Source organism: Falco rusticolus, chromosome 1 (genome assembly GCF_015220075.1).
Source record: "Falco rusticolus isolate bFalRus1 chromosome 1, bFalRus1.pri, whole genome shotgun sequence".
Classification (NCBI taxonomy): domain Eukaryota; kingdom Metazoa; phylum Chordata; class Aves; order Falconiformes; family Falconidae; genus Falco; species Falco rusticolus.
The window spans coordinates 32,741,901-32,762,066 of NC_051187.1; the positions used below are offsets into that span (position 1 = coordinate 32,741,901).

Here is a 20,166-nt window from a genome sequence, read left to right on the forward strand (position 1 = left end):
GCGGCCCCGGGGCGGGCCGGGGCGGTGCTTCCCCGGGGCCGGGCCGCGCTCGGCGGGCGATCCCCGGGCTGACGGGGCCCAGCACCCCGGCGGGGGGGGCTGAGCCTCGGCACGGGGAGCGGGGCAGCGCCCCGAAAGGTGCCGGTGGGTCTGAGCATCCCCCTGACGGCCCCCGGAGGGCGGCGGGGGCGGCCGGCGGGAGCCCCCTTCGGAGCGGAGCGAAGAAAGTGCGAGGGGTCAGCGGTGCCGAAAGCAAGAGGCAGACGAGTAATGGGGTAATTAGTGTAAGAGGCTTTGCTGGTTGTATGTAAAGCCCTTAATAATTCAGGCCGTGGGTGCCTTTCCCCCTCCGTCCCTCCCCACGCTGGTGGGGGGCACTGGGGGGGCTTAGCCTGGGGGAAAGGGGCTGGGGGGGCTGGTCGCTCTCCAGCTGCCAGGGGGGCTGTGGGCAGGGGGACCGGGCTCTTCTCCCAGGTAACAAGTGACAGGACGAAGAAACAGCCTCAAGCTGCACCAGGAGAGGTTTACACTGGATTTCAGGGAAAATTTCTCCACCCAAAGGCTGGTCAAGCACTGGCACGGGCTGCCCAGGGGAGTGATGGAGTCACCGTCCCTGGGAGTGTTTGAAAACCACACGGATGCAGCGCGCAGGGACGTGGTTGAGTGATGGACTTGGCAGTGCGGGGTTAACGGTTGGACTCAATGATCTTAAAGGTCTTTCCCCACCGGAGTGATTCTGTGTTTCCAAAGAGGAGCTGTGCCAAGCACCCTGGGGTCCGAGGGGGTGGGTGCCCGGGGCTTGGACACCACCTGCCCCAGGAGGTTTCTCCTGGCAGCATCCCTGGGAGGATGCGGTCGTGAGGCCGCACAGGTGACAGATGAGCCTTCTCTTTCACGGCATCCGAAGCGAAGCGGGATCCCATGGCTTCGCCAGCTGCTGCCTTCGGCAGCCTGGATAAGGTTGTCACCCGCGGGTGGTGCTGCTCCTGCCAGGTGGTGGGAGGCAGGATGGCAGCCCCCGCAGGGATGCTGGGGATCCGAAATGTGTGCGAGTGGTGCTCCGCTACCAAAAGCATTAAAGGTACCAGGTGCTGAAGCCCTGTGAGCCTGCAGACTTCACCCTCCCAGGCCATCCTCGTTGACCTCTCGGGGCAAAGCATCCTTCTGCTCAGGCCAGCGTACGCCTGCCCATGCCTTTCCTCTGCCTTTTGTGAGACTGGATTCCTGTCACCTGCGGTGGGTTGTGCTGCGTGGCTGAAACCCAGGGCCCAAGACTCCAGAGACATGTCTGCAACCTGTGCAGGAGATTAGTTCCCATTTCTTTTATCCTTATTACCTCCTTTATAAAACCTTGAGGCATAGTAAAATCTTTAATTGTAGCAACTCTGCCCAAACACCATGTGTGCTTCCAGGGCTGCCTCTGCCACTGCTAATGGTATCTGCACTGACAGAAACCTGGCTTTTCAGCCCAGAGCCCAAAGTTGTGGGTTTTGTGAAGGGAGAGGCAGCTTAGAAAAGAGAAACGAAGCCATCTGGCCCCTGAGAGGGGGAAGCTGGGCAGCATGGCTCCTGGGGTCTAGCGGAGGGGAAGCAATGCCATTTCTCTCTTACGACACAAAAACCAAGACCTCGGCATTTGGTTTTTCCAGATCCCACAGGAATCCGGTGGCTGGGGAGTCCCATCCGCATCTCTCCATCCACCAGGACCCATCGGGGCAGCCAGCAGTCACCATGGTGACAAGTGTCAATGATGGCATTTTGCCACAGACGGTGGTGACCCTGTTTTCCTTTCAGAGGAGCAACTCCTGGGCCGGCTGCCAGCAACACACGGGGTCTGGTGCGGGGGACTCCACCTCCCTGGGTCTGGAGCAAAGACTTTGGCCCCGCTGCCCGGGGGCGGGCTGTCATCCCGCTGCCCTTGGCACTTAGACCTTGCACTGTGGGCAGTTTGCTGGGCTGTAAACAAGCTGCCCTGAGAAGGTGACTCTGTTGAAGTCTCTGAAAACCGCGGTGACTACCCCAAGGACCACACACTCTGCAGGTAAGCTGGTGGAAAATGTGTGTTCCCATGATTTATTGAGTGGCGAGGCGGATACCTCCTTGGTCGGTGCTGCAGGGGCAGCCTGGGGCGAGTCCCGTCCCGTCCCTCCCCCCCCCCGGCTGCAGGTAGAGCGTGCAGCCCCAGCTCCTGCCGCCTGTGGGTTATAAAACCACAGCAGATGGGAAGCAGTGCGGCTCTCCTGCTGCTGTCGGTGCTTTGCCATCCCGATGACTCATCCCTCCATTCCAGCAAATGTCAGTCCCGCTGCGGGCTGCCTTTCGCAGCAGAGATGCTGCGCGTCACGTTGTCCAAATAAAACTATGGGCTAGAATTTACTCATGCTGCCCAGAGCCAGGTCTGGCATGCTGCTGGCATCCCTCCCCCTACCCACATGCTGGCAGCGGAGCATTCAGGGGTGTGACCCAGGCCGACATGACCCACACTGTTGTAACCCCAGCCCTTCCTCGAATCAGTCCTTGGCTGCGCTCTGCCCAGGTGGTGACCAAAGGGCTTTTTCCAGGCTGCAAGGCAGGAAAGCTCTGTCAAGAGGGAAGAGTCAGGAGACCAAAGGGGGCTGCAGACCCTCTTCGCAGCTGATATTGGCAAACAGCGGTTCTCCCAGCTGGTGCTGGGGAGGATTTGGGGTGGTGGCACAGCCACCCTCAAGTGCAGGCAGCCCCGAGGGCAACAGCAGCGTGAGGAACCATCCTTGCATTTATTGCACCTGGCATTGCTCCCTGGAAAACACCTGCTGTTTCCCATTTCTTTTATCCCTGCCCATTTCTTGTGTCTCCAGCCCGTGCCAGGGGCTGGGGAGAATTAGGAACTCCCCAGAGCAGGGCTGGGTTGCTGGGCATGGAGGGCTCACGACATCCCATGGGAGACGGTGTGAGCGGGTGGGTGCTCCCACCTCTCCCCGGCTGCTCGCCCTCATCATGCTGGCTGATGGGAGGGAGAAGAGGATGCTGATGGCTGTGGCACCCTGTCCTGAGCTGCTGCAGGACACAAAGCAACCACAACTCTCTCTGCCAAGCAGAGGAGAACGGCCATGGGCAGCTGAGCTGCAACTTTGCTGTTTGCCAGCAGCTACAGCACACCCAAGGGTAGAGCCAGGGATGCGGCCCCGAGCACAAGGGCTGTGAGCAATGGAGTAACGTCCCGTGGCAAGCTGCACCCCCTGCATCTGCGATTTCAGTGCCTGGCCAGTGCAGGCAGGTGCTGAAGAGGACTTGGGAGGCTGTACAAGAAATGCACACTAATGCACCAAGAGCAGCTCAGCCCCTTCCCTGAGCCATCTCTGCTCCAGCAGCAGAGCCAGGGCCAGGTGGGGTCCTGCAGGAGCAGATGCCCTCCCTCCTGGGAAGCCCCAGCTTGTCCAAGCGGCACCCCAGCCCCAGTGCTGCCCTTCAGGTGTTTCCCTCGCTGCAGAGAGCCGGAGCCATGCGTGTGGCCGTCATCGGGGCTGGGGTGATCGGCCTGTCCACTGCCCTGTGCATCCACGAGCAGTACCACAGCCTGGTGCCCTCCCTGGAGATGGAGGTCTACGCAGACCGCTACACACCCCACACCACCAGCGATGGGGCAGCTGGCTTGTGGCAGCCCTACCTGAGTGACCATGGCAACTTGCAGGAGACGTAAGTGAGGAGGAGGAGGAGGAGGAGGAGGATGCTAGTGCCGTGTCTGCCCCGCCATGCCCATCAGCGCATGGGGGGCTGAGCTGCCCAGGCACAGCTCCATAGGGCTGGCAGAGCCACCGCTCCCCCGTGTTCATTGCAGGCTCTGGAGTAAGGAGACGTTCGATCACCTCCTCAGGCACCTGGGCTCACCGGCAGCGAAGGAAATGGGACTTTTCTTAATTTCTGGCTACAACCTGTTTACACAGCCGGTGCCGGTAAGGAGCAAGTCACAGCCAGGGCTGGGAAGGGCTCCAGCTCGGAGGCTGCCCGGGGGCGGGCAGGGTTGTACTTTTTCCCAGATGATGCTCTGAATGTTTCTGAATCCTTCCAAGTTTGTCTTGTGACAGTTTGCCCGGGACACGGTGTTTTCTGTGCCCCTGATGCTGTACTGGTATGAAGGAAGGGCTGAGCCCTGGGCGGGTGGGAGCTGGCAGAGCTTTGCTGGCCATGGTGTGCTGCAGCTGCATGACTGCCCGTGCTCCTCGGGGTGGGCTGTGTACCCCCCCAGCTTCTGTCCCACGATAGGGATTGATTGCAATTCGGGTTCATTGATGAGCTCGGACCTTTTTCCCTATTGCAGGACCCATCTTGGAAGAACATTGTCCTGGGATTCAGGAACTTGACAGCAAAAGAGCTTGAACTCTTCCCTGGTTACAGGTATTTTCCAGTCTGTTTTCCAGAGAGGCACTGATGTCCTTCCCCCCCGGCAGGACAGGTATGGGTGAACGGTCCCAGATGCTTCCCTGTCAAGGGGTGGTGAGGGCAAGAAACTGCAGGTGCAGAAGTGGCCTCGCTTCGTTACAGCTGCTTCCCTTAAAATAAGTAGGGAACGCCTCAAACAAGGCAAAAAAGGAGCAGCCCAGCATGGAAACCATTCCAGCTCTGCTCTTACTTCACCAAATATTGTCAAACTGGGGGAAGAAAATCAGCAGAAGGTGTGTTGTGCTGTAAACAGAGGAGAAAAAAACATGCACATGTTTTGCAAGGGGGAGTTGGGGTCCCAGAGCTGCAGCGGCCGTCGGCAGCACCAGGGCAGGAAGCGGCTGTTGTGCAAAGCTGCTGGGGGTTCCTTATGGTCCTTAGGCAGGTCCTATCCTTCCTCTCCTCGTCTGGTTTCAGCTACGGCTGGTTCAACACAGCGCTGATGCTGGAGTGCAGGAGCTATCTGCCATGGCTCACCAACAGGTGAGTGCAGAGCTGCCATGGCACTGGGGGTGCAGGAGAGCCACCGCTCCTTCCGAGTCCTGCAGCCAGCAGGACATGGGAGGCAGGTGTGGATTTTCATCCTGCACATCAGGTGTTGCCCTGGATCCTTTTCTCAGGCCAGGTTGGTGGCTGAGTTTAGGTGGCACTGATTTGAGGCGGCCACCTCGTGTCCTGCTGCACTTCTGACCTAATCAGCTTGAAGATGCTGGTGCTGGTGGCTTCCGTGGGACAGCACCCACAGGGGACCTGAGCATCCTCCCCTGCTCTCAGCAACCTGTGCCCCGCAGCAGCGCAGGGGCACAGCAGGATGAGCCGAAGGAGAGGGGAGGCAGGGATGCATCCCTGGGAGGCAGGGAGAAGGGTCTGGAATTCCTACTCATTGCTCCAGGGGGGTAACAGGCTCCCCGCTTTGTTAGCCCGGGAGTGTATTTTGTGCATCTGAGTGCTTCTAACTGTGGGAATATGTGGGGCTTGGTTTTGTTCTTGTTACTGGTAAGGTGGAGTGGGTGCCCTACCCACAGCAGAAGACCTGGGCTCTGATGCAGGGCTTAGCAGGACTGAGCACCCTCCGTAGCTCAGGGCCATAGCGAAAGAAGCTAATGACTGGAGACCATTAGGAACCACCAAAAAGACCATGGACAAGGTCTTTTATAACAAGGAGCAACAAGCTGTACCTTCTCTGGGTATCAATTACAGGTGCTAATTTGAATGGTACATTTGCTTTTCATTTGCTGGTAACAAATGAACTTGTTCTTCCCAGATTAACGCAGAGAGGAGTGAAGTTTTTCCATAAGAAGGTTGAATCTTTCCAGGAGGTGAGTGGTGATATCGAGCCGGGGCAGAGCAGGGCAGCGGGCACAGCCCCATTCTGGCATGGAGAAGCAGCATCCAGCAGGCACATGCTGCTCTGGCACGTCCCTTGGCATAAGTGATGGGCCAGGGGCAGCGGCAAGACTACGCCAAGATCTAGGAGACAAATTCTACCAGGCAAGATAAAGACTTCTGGGCATCAAGGGATGGCTGAGAGGGGACAGGGTAGTGTGTTTGGCCAGCACTGAGTGAGGACGCAGCCAAGAATCAACGGTCCGTCTTCCCCTTGAACTGCAAACACTCTCCTTGCCTGCACACATGGGGTCTCAGCGGGAGCTGTGCTGGGGGAGCTGTGCCCTGGATCCGGCCCTTATGGTTTATTCATTACCAGACCGTTGGACCGAGTTCTGGGCTTGGCTTCGATGCAGGAGTCTTGTGCCCCCCGTGGGTCGCATCGCTGTGTGCGCCGCTCACCGCGCCACGTCTGTCTCTCATTAGATGTTTGCCCAGGGCGTGGATGTTGTAATAAACTGCACTGGGGTGCGTGCCGGGGAGCTGCAGCCCGACCCGGAGCTACAACCTGGCCGTGGACAGGTCATAAAGGTGAGGAGGGTGCAGGGCTTACGTCCCCCACTCTTTTTGCTGGAGGAGCCACTTGTTAACCGTGAGCCCTCTGGGCTGAATCGAGGGCTTATGGGCTGGACCCACACCAGGATCAGGTCCCAGTTCCCGGAAAACATTGGTTGTGTAAAACCCTCATGTGTGGAGGCCAGAGCAGAAAACCTGAATCTCATTCCTCGTTCAGCTGTGGGGACGTCCTGGGTCACCACCCCATTTCTTTTCTGGGTGAAGGCGGGGGGAGGCCAGAAGCATAATGCTAATAATAAAAAGACATAAAATCCTTGGGAGAAGAAGATAATTATGTGGGGAAACACAGACTGATGCCAGGTAGGAAGCTCCTCCACTTGTCCACCTGCCCTCCCACCTCCCTGTCTTCCCATGGCAGCAGCGCTGTGGTGTACAGAGCCTGAGCAGAAGGGAGGGTACCACATACAGACCCTGGTGTCTGCGCTCGTCAGCCTGCCCACATCCCTCCTGCTGCCTCCCTGAGCCAGGAACCTTGCTCTCCACCTCCCCTTGACCCTCTCCCCTTTGTCTCCCAGGTCCTGGCCCCATGGGTGAAGCATTTCATCATCACTCATGACATCAAATCTGGTATCTACAACTCACCGTACGTCATACCGGGGTAGGTGACAGCAGGTGGGCAGGGGCTGGCTGGCCTTAGTGATGCTCTGCTGTCAGCACTGGCTTGGCCACGGCTCCCTGCTGCTGCCTGCCCTGCAGTAGCCCAGCCTGCGTTCACACCTGGCCTGACGATGCTCAGTAGGACTGAGCACCTCCATAGCTCGGAGCCATTAGGGAAAGAAGCTAATGACTGGAGACCATTAGGAACCACCAACAAGACCATGGACATTTATTACAAGCAGCCTATCTCTCTCAGGGAGGAGAGCAGGAGCACGCGGGCAGGCAGGGAAAGCGAGGGAGCTCCCACTCCTGGGGCAGTGACCTCCTTGCGCAGACCCCAGCTCGGCACTCGGATGTGCGGTGGGGCTGGGCTGGTCCTGGGCTCTCAGATCAGGCAGCACCACGTGGCTTCAGTGTCCCTGATCCTATCCCACCAAAACAAAATCAGGTCCTCAAAAGAGCCAAACGTTGACAGTAGGGCAAATATTTCAGGGGAGATCTCGTGTTTTCACATTTGTACCCATCTTTTTTTTATCAATGGTGTTGACAGAACTGCTGTACAACAGCTCATTGTGGGGAAAGGCACTTCTGATCCATCCTCCCATTAAAACCAGTGGCAGGAATCCTTTTTTACTTTAATAAAAGCCTATCCTAAAAAGCTCAGCCTTCCCCTCACTGGTACCCTGAGCTGTGCCTGCAGCTGTTGGTGAGACGTCTCCTGGGAGCGTCCCATTCAGTTTAGCACCCATGCAGAGCTCCCTGCAAAAACCAAGGAGGAATCCCAGGGGAAGACCTTATTTCTGTGTCCCCATAGGGATGAGGAGGGCTAAAATGAGATCCTGGCCCCAAAAGCACCATCTCCAGAGCTTAGCGAGTGGCAGTGGCTGTTCCCGGGCAGAGCCCAGCTTCCAGCACTTATCTTGCGCTTTCCACCTGCTTCCCACCGGCAACTTTCTTAGGGGAATTGGGATCTATTATTTGAGACGGCAGTGTATGCCTGTACTCGGGGAGAATAACTGCAGAATAAATAAATACACCTGCTGTTTATCCCACCTCTGCTTCCTCCTGAGAGCAGCTATCTACCCGGCTTTGCCCATGGAGAGGGCTTTTTAAGCTTGAGCTTGAATGCTGCATTTCTGGCATTCCCTATTGTGCTGATATTTCAGAATTAGGCAATCAGCCATTATGTAAATAACTTTGAATGCTCACAGCCCCCAAGCAAAATATTCCAAGCGATTTCTGATCACAGTCCCAGCCACATCTGAATTCTTTTCCCTGTGTTTGTTTTAGCTGGAGCTGTCATAGCTGGGCACCAGGCTGGCTCTCAAGGGGAGCATTAGAGGGCATCTCTTCCATGCTGGAGTGCTCAGCCCCGGGGGCTCCCCTCCTGCACGCCCCACCCTTCAGCCTTTGTGGTTTTGTGCTTCCCAGGGCTCAAGCAAGGTTTTAGAAGGGTCCAGCAGGTACAGACACCCCCAGCTCCCCCCAAGCCGTAACCTGCCATTGTCCTCTGTTAACCTGCAGGAATTTTGGAGCAGCTGCAGCAGAAATATGTTTATTTGTGTTCCCCACTGGAGGCATCCTGTTCCTTCCAGCCCTCTTCCCTAGCCAAGCAGGAGCAGACCTGTTTGATAGAAGATGAAATGAGCTGTTTGGTTTGCCCAGGCAAGGGCCTTTTGAGTGCTGATAGTATTTGATGAATGACTTGCTGATGAGCAGACATGCAGGCACCACTCCCGCCTGCTCCGTGTGAGAGTTCGTCCGGCAGGAATATTTTACAGGCTCTGGGCGTAGCAGGATCCATACATCCCCCACACAGAGTCCCTCGGTGTGGTGGTCCAGCAAGGGATGGCTGGGGACACTCACCACCATTTATCTCTTTTGGGTCTTGGTGCAGGAGTGAGTTCACGGTCTTGGGAGGGATCTATCAGCACGGCAACTGGAATGAAGAAAACAGCACCCAGGATCACAAAACTATCTGGGAGAACTGCTGCAGGCTGCTTCCCGCTCTCCAGGTGGGAGACCCCGACCCAAGGCCCACCGCCGGGAAGTAGGGAGGGAAGGGGTACGGAGAGTCCGGGTGCTGGGGTGCAGCTGAGGCTGCAGGGATGGGCGCTGGGGACAAACCACAAAAACCTGAATTTTTGGGCCTCCTGTGTGTCCCCCGGCAGCACATGGCGCTTTGTGAGAGGGTAAATCACGGGGTGGCACAGCATCATGTTGGTGCCTGGCCACGTTCATCACGCACATCTCGGGCTCAGTACACCTGGCTGATGGACAGGCAGGGACTGGGGCTGGCATTGCTTTTGAGACAAGGTTTGTAGGAAAACGTAATTACTCATATAGCTGGTAAAAAATCAGAGCAAAAGTTTTGGGAGGGCATCCGGCCCCAGCCCCCTCCCGCCACCTTCTGCTGCGTTATAGAAAGGCTGGCGTGTGGCAAGGCTGGTTTGTATCCCCTCCTGCCACGGCGGTTGCACCCTGGGTTACAAGGAACGTGTGGGCTTTTGGCACAGCACTTTGCCCTGCCGGCTCTGCTGCAGGCTGGCGACGTGCAGGCTGCCATCTGCAATTGCTCTGCCCCGTCGCCCCTTGGAGCAGCAGCAGGGACAGGGGAGCCTCCGTCCCTGCTCATTGCGGGAGCCCTCGCCTCACGGACCGCTTAGTGCCGAGGGATCTGGCTGCTGTCATCCAGAGAAACGCCGCGCAGGAGCTGATGTGCTTTTGCTTTCAGAAAGCAAAGATCGTAGAGGAGTGGAGCGGCTTGAGACCAGCACGCCCCTTCGTTCGCTTGGAGCGGGAGACCCTCCGCCATGGCCATTTCCAGGCAGAGGTACCGTGCACAGCCCCCAGATGCCGAGTGTCATTAACCACCACGCTAATTGTGCATTAGGCACTTGCAACACCCACATCCAGCTAACGCTGGTGCTCTTCAGCCCGCAGCTGCACTGCCCCGCGTTCATCGGTCCTCGCTCTGTCTCCCCTCTCAGTTTCAACCCAGTGTCAGAGATAAATGTCAAAGATAGCCAGGTCTGATGGATTTTGTGGGGAGAGGGGGCAAGGAGTGCTCCTGCCAAGGGATAAACCTGCAGCTGGAGCTTAGTTCTTCACAGACACCGAAAAACCCATATGGGAGAAAAAGTCTGGCATGGGCTGCGCTGCTCCCAGGACCACACGAGGCACATGCAAACCACATTTTGGTGTCAGCATTTAAAGTAGTGTGGTTTTCTGCCAGCAGCCCATAAGGTACAGAGTCCCTTGTGCCTGTGAACTTCATGACTCCATTTAATCAAACCCAATACGCAGTTTTTAATAAAATGCTCAGGGCCTCCAGCACTGACACCAGATTGTTGGTGCAAAAGATCGGACTTGAGATTTCTTCCAGTTTGAAGCTCAGCAGCAGCATGAAATGAAATGTGGTGAAGGCACAGAGGGACACTGCTGGGGCTGTACCCGCTGCGGGGCTCTGAAAAATTCAGCTGCCTCTGTGCAAGTAAAGCTGGGGGTCTAGGCTCAAACTTCTCCAGGGCAATAGCTCTTTAAATAGCCTTGCATGGCTAATATATCTTTTAGAGAAAAGATGCCCGAGTTGCAGTGTGCCATCTGTTCTTGGACCCTCAGCACAGCACCTTTTCACGTAGGACCACATTACTCCTCCGTGCTGTCGCCTGACTGCTCATCAGCAGACCTGCAGAGGGAATCCTTGATTCGAGTGCGTGCATGTGTCTCTTAGATGTACAGCTTAGAAGAAGAGATTAAAGCTCCAAAGGGGATGACGACTGTAAAATGTAACTAAATGTAATGAAAATATATTCAATTTTTTAGCTGGAGAGTCTTGGAAAGGAATCGGTGTATTTAGGCAAACTCCGGAGCACAGTTCAAAGTAATGCTGTATTTGAATTAATTTCTGGATCGCTCTGTTCCTTTATCAGCACGCCAGATCTACGCTGCCTTGGCACAGGAGAGGTGTAGCTATTGATCCCAGCGATGAGTCAGGCTCCTGCTGAAGCAAAGTAATTTACTTTGGTAGGAACAAACACTAGGTAGGATGTAACGTGATGTGCTCTGAGGCACACGGCTGCAAGCCCCACTGCTGCATTTCGGGGTGGCCGGAGCAGCGGGTGCAGACGATGCTTGGGATGCCACTGAACCATGCAGAGTTTCTCCTGCCTCTCCAGCAGCTTTTGGAGGAAGGGAAGGAGCAGAGATCCCCCAGCTGTGCACTGGGAGCTCCCAGATGGAAGGGTCAATCTAAAGACACTAATGGCATTCCCAGCCACTATTGTGGCTCCTCGCTGCCCTTAGCCCCAGGGCTCCAGCACAGCTTTCTCAGCACCGATCCCTCCTCTTCTCCCATAGGTGATACACAACTATGGCCACGGCGGGTTCGGGATCACCATCCACTGGGGCTGTGCCATGGCAGCAGCCAGGCTCTTTGGGAGCATCCTCCAGGAGAAGAAGGTGGCCGGCCCACCACAGCCCCGCTTGTGAGTTGCCTGCTCACCCGGGATTCTTGTGACAGCAGTAGCTTAGAAATCACAGCAGAAAGATGCGAATAACACACTGATACACGTGGGCTGTTCAACCCTCCCGCCAGCTCCAACGCTGGTTCGCAGTGTCTCAGTTCCAGGTTGCAGCCACTTCTGTTGCTGCCGTTTGCCAGACGGCTGAGTTGCCTCCACCCCGGCCCTGCATGACCTACCTAAAGGAAGCGCTTTAAAATATGGACTAATTATCTGTGGCAAAGTGCACTTCTGTCCCGGGGATCAGTCTGCAAAGGGCAGGCAGGGTTCATCTGAAATCTTGACAGTCCTGCAGTTCATCCGCATGATGGGACAGGATCTGAAACTGAGCCAGTGCCACCTGAGGTCTTCACTGACTGCTCCGACACCCGGCATGTAATTAGATTTGCAAGCTTCCCCCAGGAGGCAAAAGCTCCTTAGTAGGAAGAAGCTCCCAGAGAAGTAACAACAGCTCTACAAGCACGTGCTTCAGTTACAATAGCTTTTCTTACATTCATTCCAAGACAAAGCATGAGCCTACGGCACCTGGTTAGTGTATCTGGCAACAGGCAGCAGCGCTTGCCTAAAATGGGCTTTCCAAGTGATGTTTTCAGCAACAAAAGCAACATGTTCCAGCCCCGGGTACTTGCCAGACTCTATATATAGCAGAGACCATACACAAAATAGCTGCTCTCGTCCCTAAAACTCCCACGGGCCCTTCAGTTTCTCATTTCCTCCAGGCGTGAGACGCAGCTGGGGCAGCAGCACTGGGAGAGGAGCTGGCTCGGGGCAGGTTGTGCCTCCCGATGGAGCTGGGGACGGCTCCCGGGAGGGTATGACATTGGGGCTGTTCAGTGACGCTGCTGAGGACCCCGTGCACTGTTCTGAAGGTACGGTTTGGCCGATCTTCCCATGCCATGTGTCTTTCCCACTCTAAAAAGCATCGCAGCCAAGGTACTGAATGGTGAAGAAGCATTAGCCTCAAACCCGAAGGCTAGCCGGTTGTCCCGAGTCCCGCAGACGGGGCCTGGCTCGCTCTCCTCTGCAGAGAAGCCAACTGTTTCTTACTCATCTGTGATGCAGCTTCTCTCTCCCTCTGACTTCATGTGCCAAAAATAGCTCGTCAGCCCGGTTTGGGATGGACCAGGCAGCTGCGCCCAGTGAGTGAGCGATGCTGCAGGCCAGCTGGGCTCCCTCTGCCTCCTGGGCACCCGGCTTTAAACAAGTCCCACGAAAAGCCCATGTTTTCCTGGCCACAGCCTGGCACCAGAGTTGCTCCCTGCCGAAGGACTTGTCTCCCGACACGCTGCTTCAGTTTCACCAAGGAAAAGAGAAACTGGTGAAGGCTTTGTGGGAAGTGATGAGCACTCGGTGCCACTGGAGATGGTCCGTGCATGTGAGATCTGCAGCCTTGCGGGCACGGGCGAGCCTGGCCTCATTTCCAGCAGTGCTGCAGAGGTTACTGTGCCAGCACCACCGTGGCCCTGGGACACCTTCCAGCGACCTCACTTTCCATTGCACCCTGTGTCGGTGTTGTGTACTTCTCCAGCTTACACACCCTGGGCCATCAGAAAGCTCTGACGTGCTTTGCTGAGTGCATCTGCTCATTGTCTGCCCTTTAACAAAAGCAGCAATGGTTCCTCTCACCGTAAGGGCCAGTATTTCCTGGTGGCTGCTGCTGTGTCCCTTCCCTTCCTTGCTTTTGGGAAGGGGCAGGGGGGTTGTGTTCGCCTCCGCTCGGACACCTGCAGCGCTGACGAAGTGGCGTGGCACGGGAATTCTCATCGCTGTGGCATGGGAATTCTCATCCCTGTGGCCCTGGAATTCTCAAGGCTGCAGCACGGGAATTCTCATTGATGCCGCACCCGAGTCCAAGGCTGTCGGAGGCACCGACAAGAGCAGGTGCTGACGTTCCTCTGACTGCAATTCTGGCCCAACACATCAGTGCTCCTCACATCCTTGCAAAGTGTACAGCATCCTAGGAATGCTGCAGTCATGCGTGCTTTCCACTTGTCACTCGATTGCAGAACATCATCACTGCCCTGTGCAGCAGTGGCAAAGGGAAGCTCTGTTAGCGGCTCTGGAGCTATGGCACAGGTTAGGGAAGCGGAGCATGGATGTGCGGTGTGCCTGGCAGCTGAGGCACCAGTGTGCTTAAAAACACAAAGGTGGAACATGAGGAGCCCCGGTCATGTCCAGTCTCTCTGTCGGAAGGGTTTCCCGCTAGATCTGGCAGCTCACCTGATCCATCAGCAGCCACATCCAAATAGGTGTAATCAAGGAAAAGATAGAAAAAAAGAAAACAATAGCAGAAGATTGACCATTGATTAATGCTAAACCCAATGGTCTGTGATAGCGCTTCAGCAGAAGCTGTTCAGTGGAATAGCACCCGCTCGATTTCACTTATTCCACAGATGAAGGCCCATATTCTTCTCCCATTTGCACTGCTGTAAATCAAACCCACTCACCCGATCGCAGAAGAGCTACGCCGATGAGCAGGGGTGGAGCAAGTCATTGTAGAGATTACAATAAGCAGTTGGTTCTTCTGATCGTGGAGCCTACAGGAGCAGCTGTCCTGCGATCTTACACGGCCTCTGAGAAAACAAACAAAAATGATTAATGTGTAATTCTATTTGCAGTCTAACTTTCCTGATTTTTTAAAAGGCCACAATTTAGTATGTGCGCACAATAAAGGTAGTATCCAACTATCTCGTGTGTGATGCTTTCTCCCTGATAGCATGGATAGGGCCTCAAATGCTAATTCCATAGCAGCATCCCAGTAGATCATTATTCCGTGTTTCCCCACACATTTTCCCTGAACATTTCATCCTGCAGGAGGAAGAGCCATCATTCTAGATCCCGAGTAGACAAATGAACCTGAAACACCTACTGTGTGAAATCACGCGGTTGCCTGCGTGGTGTTGCTGCTAGCCCCTGGACTGTGAAGAACTCACACTCCCAGACGGAAACATTTGGGATTTTCTCATGTCGCTCGGCTGGTCGCTCTGTTTGGAGACCAGAGCGACAGGGAAGGTATTTTACACTGTTGGCAGCTGCCGATGAAACACTGTGGGCCAGGAGAGCCGTGAGATTGGAGTTCCCTTCTGCAGCAAGGGTAAGGTAGGAGTCGGTGGGGTGTCTGCACAGCTACTGCACATACTTTCCTGACAAGCACAAAACGCCGTCGCCAGCGGCCAGCATCAGCACATTTTACCAACTCGCAGTTCTCAACAACGGTCGCCTGTGACACAGAACAAAGCTGGAAATACATCAAGTATCAGTAAAGTTATCCTCTGTAAGCAAACAGCAGCTCTGGCATTTTGAAAAACAGAATGAGCTTTAGAAATGCCTGAGGATGCCAAAAAGTTCACAGAAAACACAGAAGAATGAATATTCTCCCTAAGTATTGCTTCCGTGATACAAACCCTTCCGCAGTTAGCAACTATTTCCATTCCCAGAAATAAGACTCTCCATCCCAGAGGACTGTCGAAGGCTGCACAAGCTGTGAGAAGGAAGATTAATGCACACTGAGACGAGAACACACTGTATTAGCATGCAAAGTATTTGCAGATCGTTAGTCATTTTGACTCAGACTTGAACAACCTTATGTTTGTAAATGGCTGGACATCAAAATAAGAATATCGTTTAAAGGGTAGAGGAATACAGTCAGGGTTATGCACTTAATTATATTTTATAAAAACAAGACAGGTAGAAGAAAAGTTTACATTAAAAAGCAAATAAATAGAGGGGACCCTCCCTGCCCCGAAGTCCAGACACATGCTGAGCCGCCTCCTCCCAACATGCCTTTGCAATCTACAATCACAGACTGCAGCATTAAAGGCATTGCTAGAAATTACCCACAGGCAAGAAGCAAAACTGACTGGTTTTTACCGTCCAAACTGAATTAAATGCAAAAAGTAACTAAAGATCTGAAGATAATTAAAAAAAAAAATAATAGCTGCAGTTATCTATGAGGTTACTTATAATGCATCCTGTGACTTTTCTTTATGTCCAAATGCACAAAACACACACAAAATGAGTCAGAGCTGCAAAGTGCTGAGCCCTTGCGTATCCAGCAGAGTCCACAGAGCAGCATGTGTCTCAAATCTCTGAGCATCAAGACAAAAAAATGGTAAAGTTACCAACCCTTCATAAAAGTCTGACAGAACAGCCAAAAGCATTTTTACTGAAAAAACTATTTATTTGTTTAACATAAAATATCTAGTGTGGAATTAAACTATCCAATGTTGCATCAGTAACATAGGAACAAAAAGAGTATTTTACAACAAGCTTGATATACACAAAGTTTTTAAACATTAAAATGTATCCAGCTTAGAAACTGTACATTCAAACACAGGAAAACATTCAATGTTCTTTCGGCAAGCATTTAGGAATAATAAATCATTCCATCAAAGCACACTTGGAGAATTATTTTTCCCACAACAGCTTTGCACATTAATACATTGGACAGTTAGCAAATCTCTGAATCCCACAATTCTGTTTGCTCTCAATTTTAATTCAAAATTACCTCACTTTATTGTTTTAAATGAACTAGCTATATTAATTCCTTCATCAGTGAAAAATACTTGACAGTGTGTAAAACAATCTTTGGAAGCTTATTATATACATCAATGGTGTTGCCATATTAACAAAATATGACTTGTGATTATTTATAGGCTAACGTGTATCAACGCAAACGTTCTTCAGTTTTTCAGGCGACAATCTCAAATGCCCTTCCATTATTAAGAATTTGCAAGGACCTGCCAAACCTGAACTTCAGTTTTGTTTCTTCAGTGCCCAAAAGGCTCCTACTGATTTCGGTGAGGTGGGGTCAGCTGAGGTGGGCTCCTACCTGCCGGGCTCTGTTCGGCTGATCCAAAGCCCACGAACATCTGTGGGAGATTCTCCCAGACTTTGGATCATGCGTTAGGCATCGCTGTCTCTAAATCAAAGACCTAGAGGATGAAGATGTCTTGGCAGGAACAATCTTGGCATTTAGATCCTTAAAGACATTTTCAAGGCAGAATTCATAAAAAGCAAAAAATGCCTTCAAATTTTTTTTTTTAATACTGTAAATGTCACAGGTTAAAACTGAACTACTCAACAGCATCAAAAGGTTTTGCATTACCTAAAAATTTTTACCTGGGGAATATTTTATCTGAAGTATACATATGTGCAAATTTAGGACAAATATACTTCACCTAAAACTCTCGGAATGCACATTTCGAAGGCCACTGCAATGCAGTCCTTTAAAACTGTTGAATATTGACTCAACAAAATGAAGTGATATGCCAGCATTAACGCTGGAAAAACAGAATTTTAGCTAAAGGCGCTTAATAACAGACAAACTTAGCAGCTAGGCTGCAAGGTGGCATTCCTTCAGGCCACGGATGTCCTGCACTTTTTATTCTTTCCCACCTCTAATGCAGGCTTACACCCCGGTGAATTCTCCTAGAGGCCCCCCAGTTTGGGGTGCACACCTAAGGGATGGATGTGACCCCATCGGGGCGGACTGGCACGGCTCTCAAGTGCCTTCACCAGCAGGAGGAAGAGGACGGTAGCCAGAACCGTCATCAAAGGGTGAACAGTCCGTATTAACGCCAAGGTAGAGCAGGTTTTCTAGCTGGCTGGTCACACGTGTGGTCTGATACCTGATTTACACCCACCTGGAACTGCTCCCTCGCTGCCAGCGCCCTGCCCACCTCTCGCACACCGGAGGGATGGTCCCAGGCAAACAAGCCCATCTATCCTTGGAGGCAGCACTCGGCCGCCCCAGCTGCACCAGGGCATTAGGGAGACTCACCCAAGTACAGCCTGACAGAACGAGGGGAAAACAAATTATCGGCACCGGTCAGTGCCGTGAGAGCTCTGTCCGTTTACTGGGGAGTGACTGGAACACGAGCTGGCTGGAGACTGAGCACACAGGACAGAGAGACAGCAGAGACAGGGATAACCAAACCAGCACGCAGTAAGGGCCACTGGAACAGGCTGGGTGTTTCTGTGGCATCAGCCACATCTAAAGGGGGATCCCTGTGAGCTGAACGTTTTCGCCTTCCCGTGGAAAGGGAAGTTTGTCTGGTTGGACCAATCGCTCCTGGAGTCTCTCGTTGCGGTCACCATCGAGTGGTAAATGAATGGACAGACCTTTTGGTGCCCTGTCAAACTTTTCTCAACAGAAAATACCCCCACAGAGTATCAATAACCTCTTTGGCCTTTTTTTTATTAGCCTGAGTTTCCTCCCTTTCCTTAAGGAATTATCCGCTTCTGGTTTTCCTTCAAATTTCCAAAAAAATAAACAAACAGGCCAACGTGCCTTGGAGCATTATACTGCACTCCAGTGCCCTAAAACCCTAAGTGAAAGCTGAACCCCAACGGTGTTCATTTGCATTGCACCCAAACACGGACTCAGTGACCTATTCTTGCCCCTCAGAAAAGGGGCCTGGCTCCCAGAATACTTCAAATATTCTACTGTGCAAAAAATTGTTGCGTGCTTACCTATGTGTACGTGAGACAATTGACCACACATACTATAAAAACGTATTGCTTCCCACAGCCTAGTGATGAGCATTTAGTCCATCTCACTTACATTTGGTTGTGTGTTCCGGAGTCAGGAATCCTGAAAATAAACTGAGACAGGGATGAGACACGTTCTCGGCTTCCTTACGCAATTCCTCGCTGCACATCCACAGCCTCTGCAAGCCGACCTCCTGCGCAGCGACACATTTCTGACAAACAGGGCAAACTTACCCTCAGCTGAACTCTGCTACAGTCTCTGACAAGAGCAGGATCATCAGCCTCCAGGAGCTACATCTGAAGGAGCGAAGTTCCTCGCCCAAGGATGACCGCAGTGTGGCTCTTCCCATGATTTGTGTCCGTTTAGGATACGATGCCAGCTACATTCCTTTGTCACCAGCTTGACGTTACAGTCAATGTACAATCAGCAGCTATCGAAAAGTTCTGCCCAGCTGTCAGGAGGCCAGCTTCTGTTGGGAGACACTTGAAAGCAGCTCCATCCAAACTGCTCCACGCAGCTGTTCAGACCGAGGCATTTTTAGCAAAGGTTTTGGCTACACCACCATGAGAACATAGGCAAACTGAGCAGAAACATACCTGGACCCATGCAGAAAACCACAGCGTGCATCTCCACACACAAAGAGACACCAGTACAGCTGAAGCAGTCTTCACCAAGCAACAGACAGAGTGCTCAATGTTTCTGGCAATGTTAGAGAAGTCAAACTCTGCTCCAAACCAGGAGGATTTACATTTCGTGTATAAGTTTCCATCTCTGCAACACACATCGCTCCTCACCGACTCAAACTACCTGCCTTTGGTGGGAGAAACATTCAGAAGAGAGTTTCCAAGCAATCAGTGTCTGTTAATTCTCAAGGAACAGAACCCATAAGCAAGGGAAGTAGAAAGCATTGGTTGGTTTGTCGTTATCACATTTTGTTGTTGTTGATGGCTAAAAAGTGCAAGGCAGGCATCTAATTCATAAAACCTATTCTGTAGTGTATGGAATCCACCGTGTGCTATGCCAGGTACACAATAAATATTAATCTTTTGTTTTTAGGCATCAAGAGTACATTGTTTTAATTACAGCATACTGAGTTGCATTCAGTTAGCTATTTGCTTGACACGGGACATTTTAAGCTGAATAGCTGACCATGCAAGCACAACAGACTTAAGAAAAAACCCTTCCTGCTAAACTTCAAATGATATTCAAATGCCTCTCAATACAGAAGTAAAGTTTTTATGAGTGTGAGCAAAGAGCAGCAGAGACACAACTTGCTTAGGTTCAAACCAAAAGTTCCTGCAGTTTGACAGGTGACATTGGCAGTGGCAGTATGGTCGGCTTTCTATGCTTCAGGGTCGGATTTTTTGTGAAAGAGATCTTGCTCGTACCATTCATTCTTTCAGGTTTTCATGTCCCATCATTCCTGTGATCCAGAGTTTGACCTGGTGACCCCTGGGGAATGAGATCCTCTCCCAACCATCTCCTGTCCCCATTCCCTGTGGCTGGACTCCTGTAAGCCACGACCTTTTGTTTCGATGGGCAAGAAGCAGGAAGCCACAGCAGCCAGCAGGCAACATCCACTGTATACCACCAGTGTTAAATAGACCGAAGATTCCAACATCACCTGCAGAAAAAGGCAGAAAATACAAAATCGTACCCCTGGGCCTTATCGCAGAAAGAAATAGAGATACCAAGGTAGTAGTAGAAATTTTAATTACAGTATTGGAAAAAATGTTTAATATGCAATGTGCATACTTTCATTCCTCAACAACTACACGTAGCTATTAAACAGTCTGGACTACACATGCCTTGAGGTGCTGCTGCCCTTATGCATTAGACAGGACTTAAGCAAGTCACAAGTTTTCTACCCAGCCACTGCTTCTGACACAGCCTTTTGAGCCCTGTCCCTGTGGAGCCTGGCTCCCCCAACCTCCCTGTCTAGCTCTTTCCACATATCCTGAAGGTTTGTATCCACCAGGACCTCAGCCTGGCATTTCAAGAGACAGGCGGCATTGCGTCACGCACAGGAACTCCCTGCCTCCCACAGATCCCACCTCCAGGTGGTGGCTGCCAAGGTGTCCTTACATCCAGCCAGCAGCCCACTTCTTGGTTATTTATCCCCCAATGTATGGAGCAAGGGATAAATTCAGAGACGAGCCTGAATTCCCCTCA

General features: G+C 52.6%; 2 protein-coding genes across 9 annotated transcripts in view; one reads left to right on the top strand and one right to left on the bottom strand.

The window, feature by feature from the left end:
• Positions 1-40: 40 nt before the first annotated feature.
• DAO (D-amino acid oxidase) lies at positions 41-14,188 on the top strand. 4 transcript variants are annotated; one of them, XM_037375680.1, is made up of 12 exons: positions 41-275; positions 1,795-2,041; positions 3,470-3,675; positions 3,818-3,932; positions 4,298-4,374; positions 4,837-4,902; positions 5,684-5,738; positions 6,232-6,336; positions 6,897-6,979; positions 8,876-8,993; positions 9,713-9,811; positions 10,552-11,330. In XM_037375680.1, the coding sequence occupies exons 3-12, from the start codon at positions 3,482-3,484 to the stop codon at positions 10,648-10,650; spliced, it is 1,011 nt and encodes a 336-aa protein (XP_037231577.1). In that variant the 5' UTR covers positions 41-275; positions 1,795-2,041; positions 3,470-3,481; the 3' UTR covers positions 10,651-11,330. The 4 variants fall into 4 exon arrangements, with proteins under 4 accessions (XP_037231577.1, XP_037231579.1, XP_037231576.1 ...); XM_037375679.1 differs by lacking the exon at positions 10,552-11,330 and adding an exon at positions 11,338-14,188 and having other exon boundaries at positions 42-284; XM_037375678.1 differs by lacking the exon at positions 10,552-11,330 and adding an exon at positions 11,338-14,188 and having other exon boundaries at positions 42-275.
• A 1,472-nt stretch (positions 14,189-15,660) lies between these two features.
• The window catches only part of LOC119142548 (SV2 related protein), a 28,966-nt gene continuing 24,460 nt past the window's right edge, over positions 15,661-20,166 (bottom strand). For all 5 annotated transcript variants that reach the window (XM_037375675.1, XM_037375676.1, XM_037375674.1 and 2 more), the window contains one exon: positions 15,661-19,618. In XM_037375675.1, coding sequence (XP_037231572.1) covers positions 19,412-19,618 — 207 coding nt within the window. In that variant the 3' untranslated portion in view covers positions 15,661-19,411. The remainder of the gene's footprint in view (positions 19,619-20,166) is intronic.

Bases quoted from the DNA above. Each gene is read 5' to 3' on its own strand.
- DAO (XM_037375679.1), top strand. From the start codon at position 3,482: ATGCGTGTGGCCGTCATCGGGGCTGGGGTGATCGGCCTGTCCACTGCC. The intron at 4,903-5,683 runs GTGAGTGCAGAG...TGTTCTTCCCAG, and splicing joins CTGCCATGGCTCACCAACAG to ATTAACGCAGAGAGGAGTGA. The intron at 5,739-6,231 runs GTGAGTGGTGAT...GTCTCTCATTAG, and splicing joins AGGTTGAATCTTTCCAGGAG to ATGTTTGCCCAGGGCGTGGA.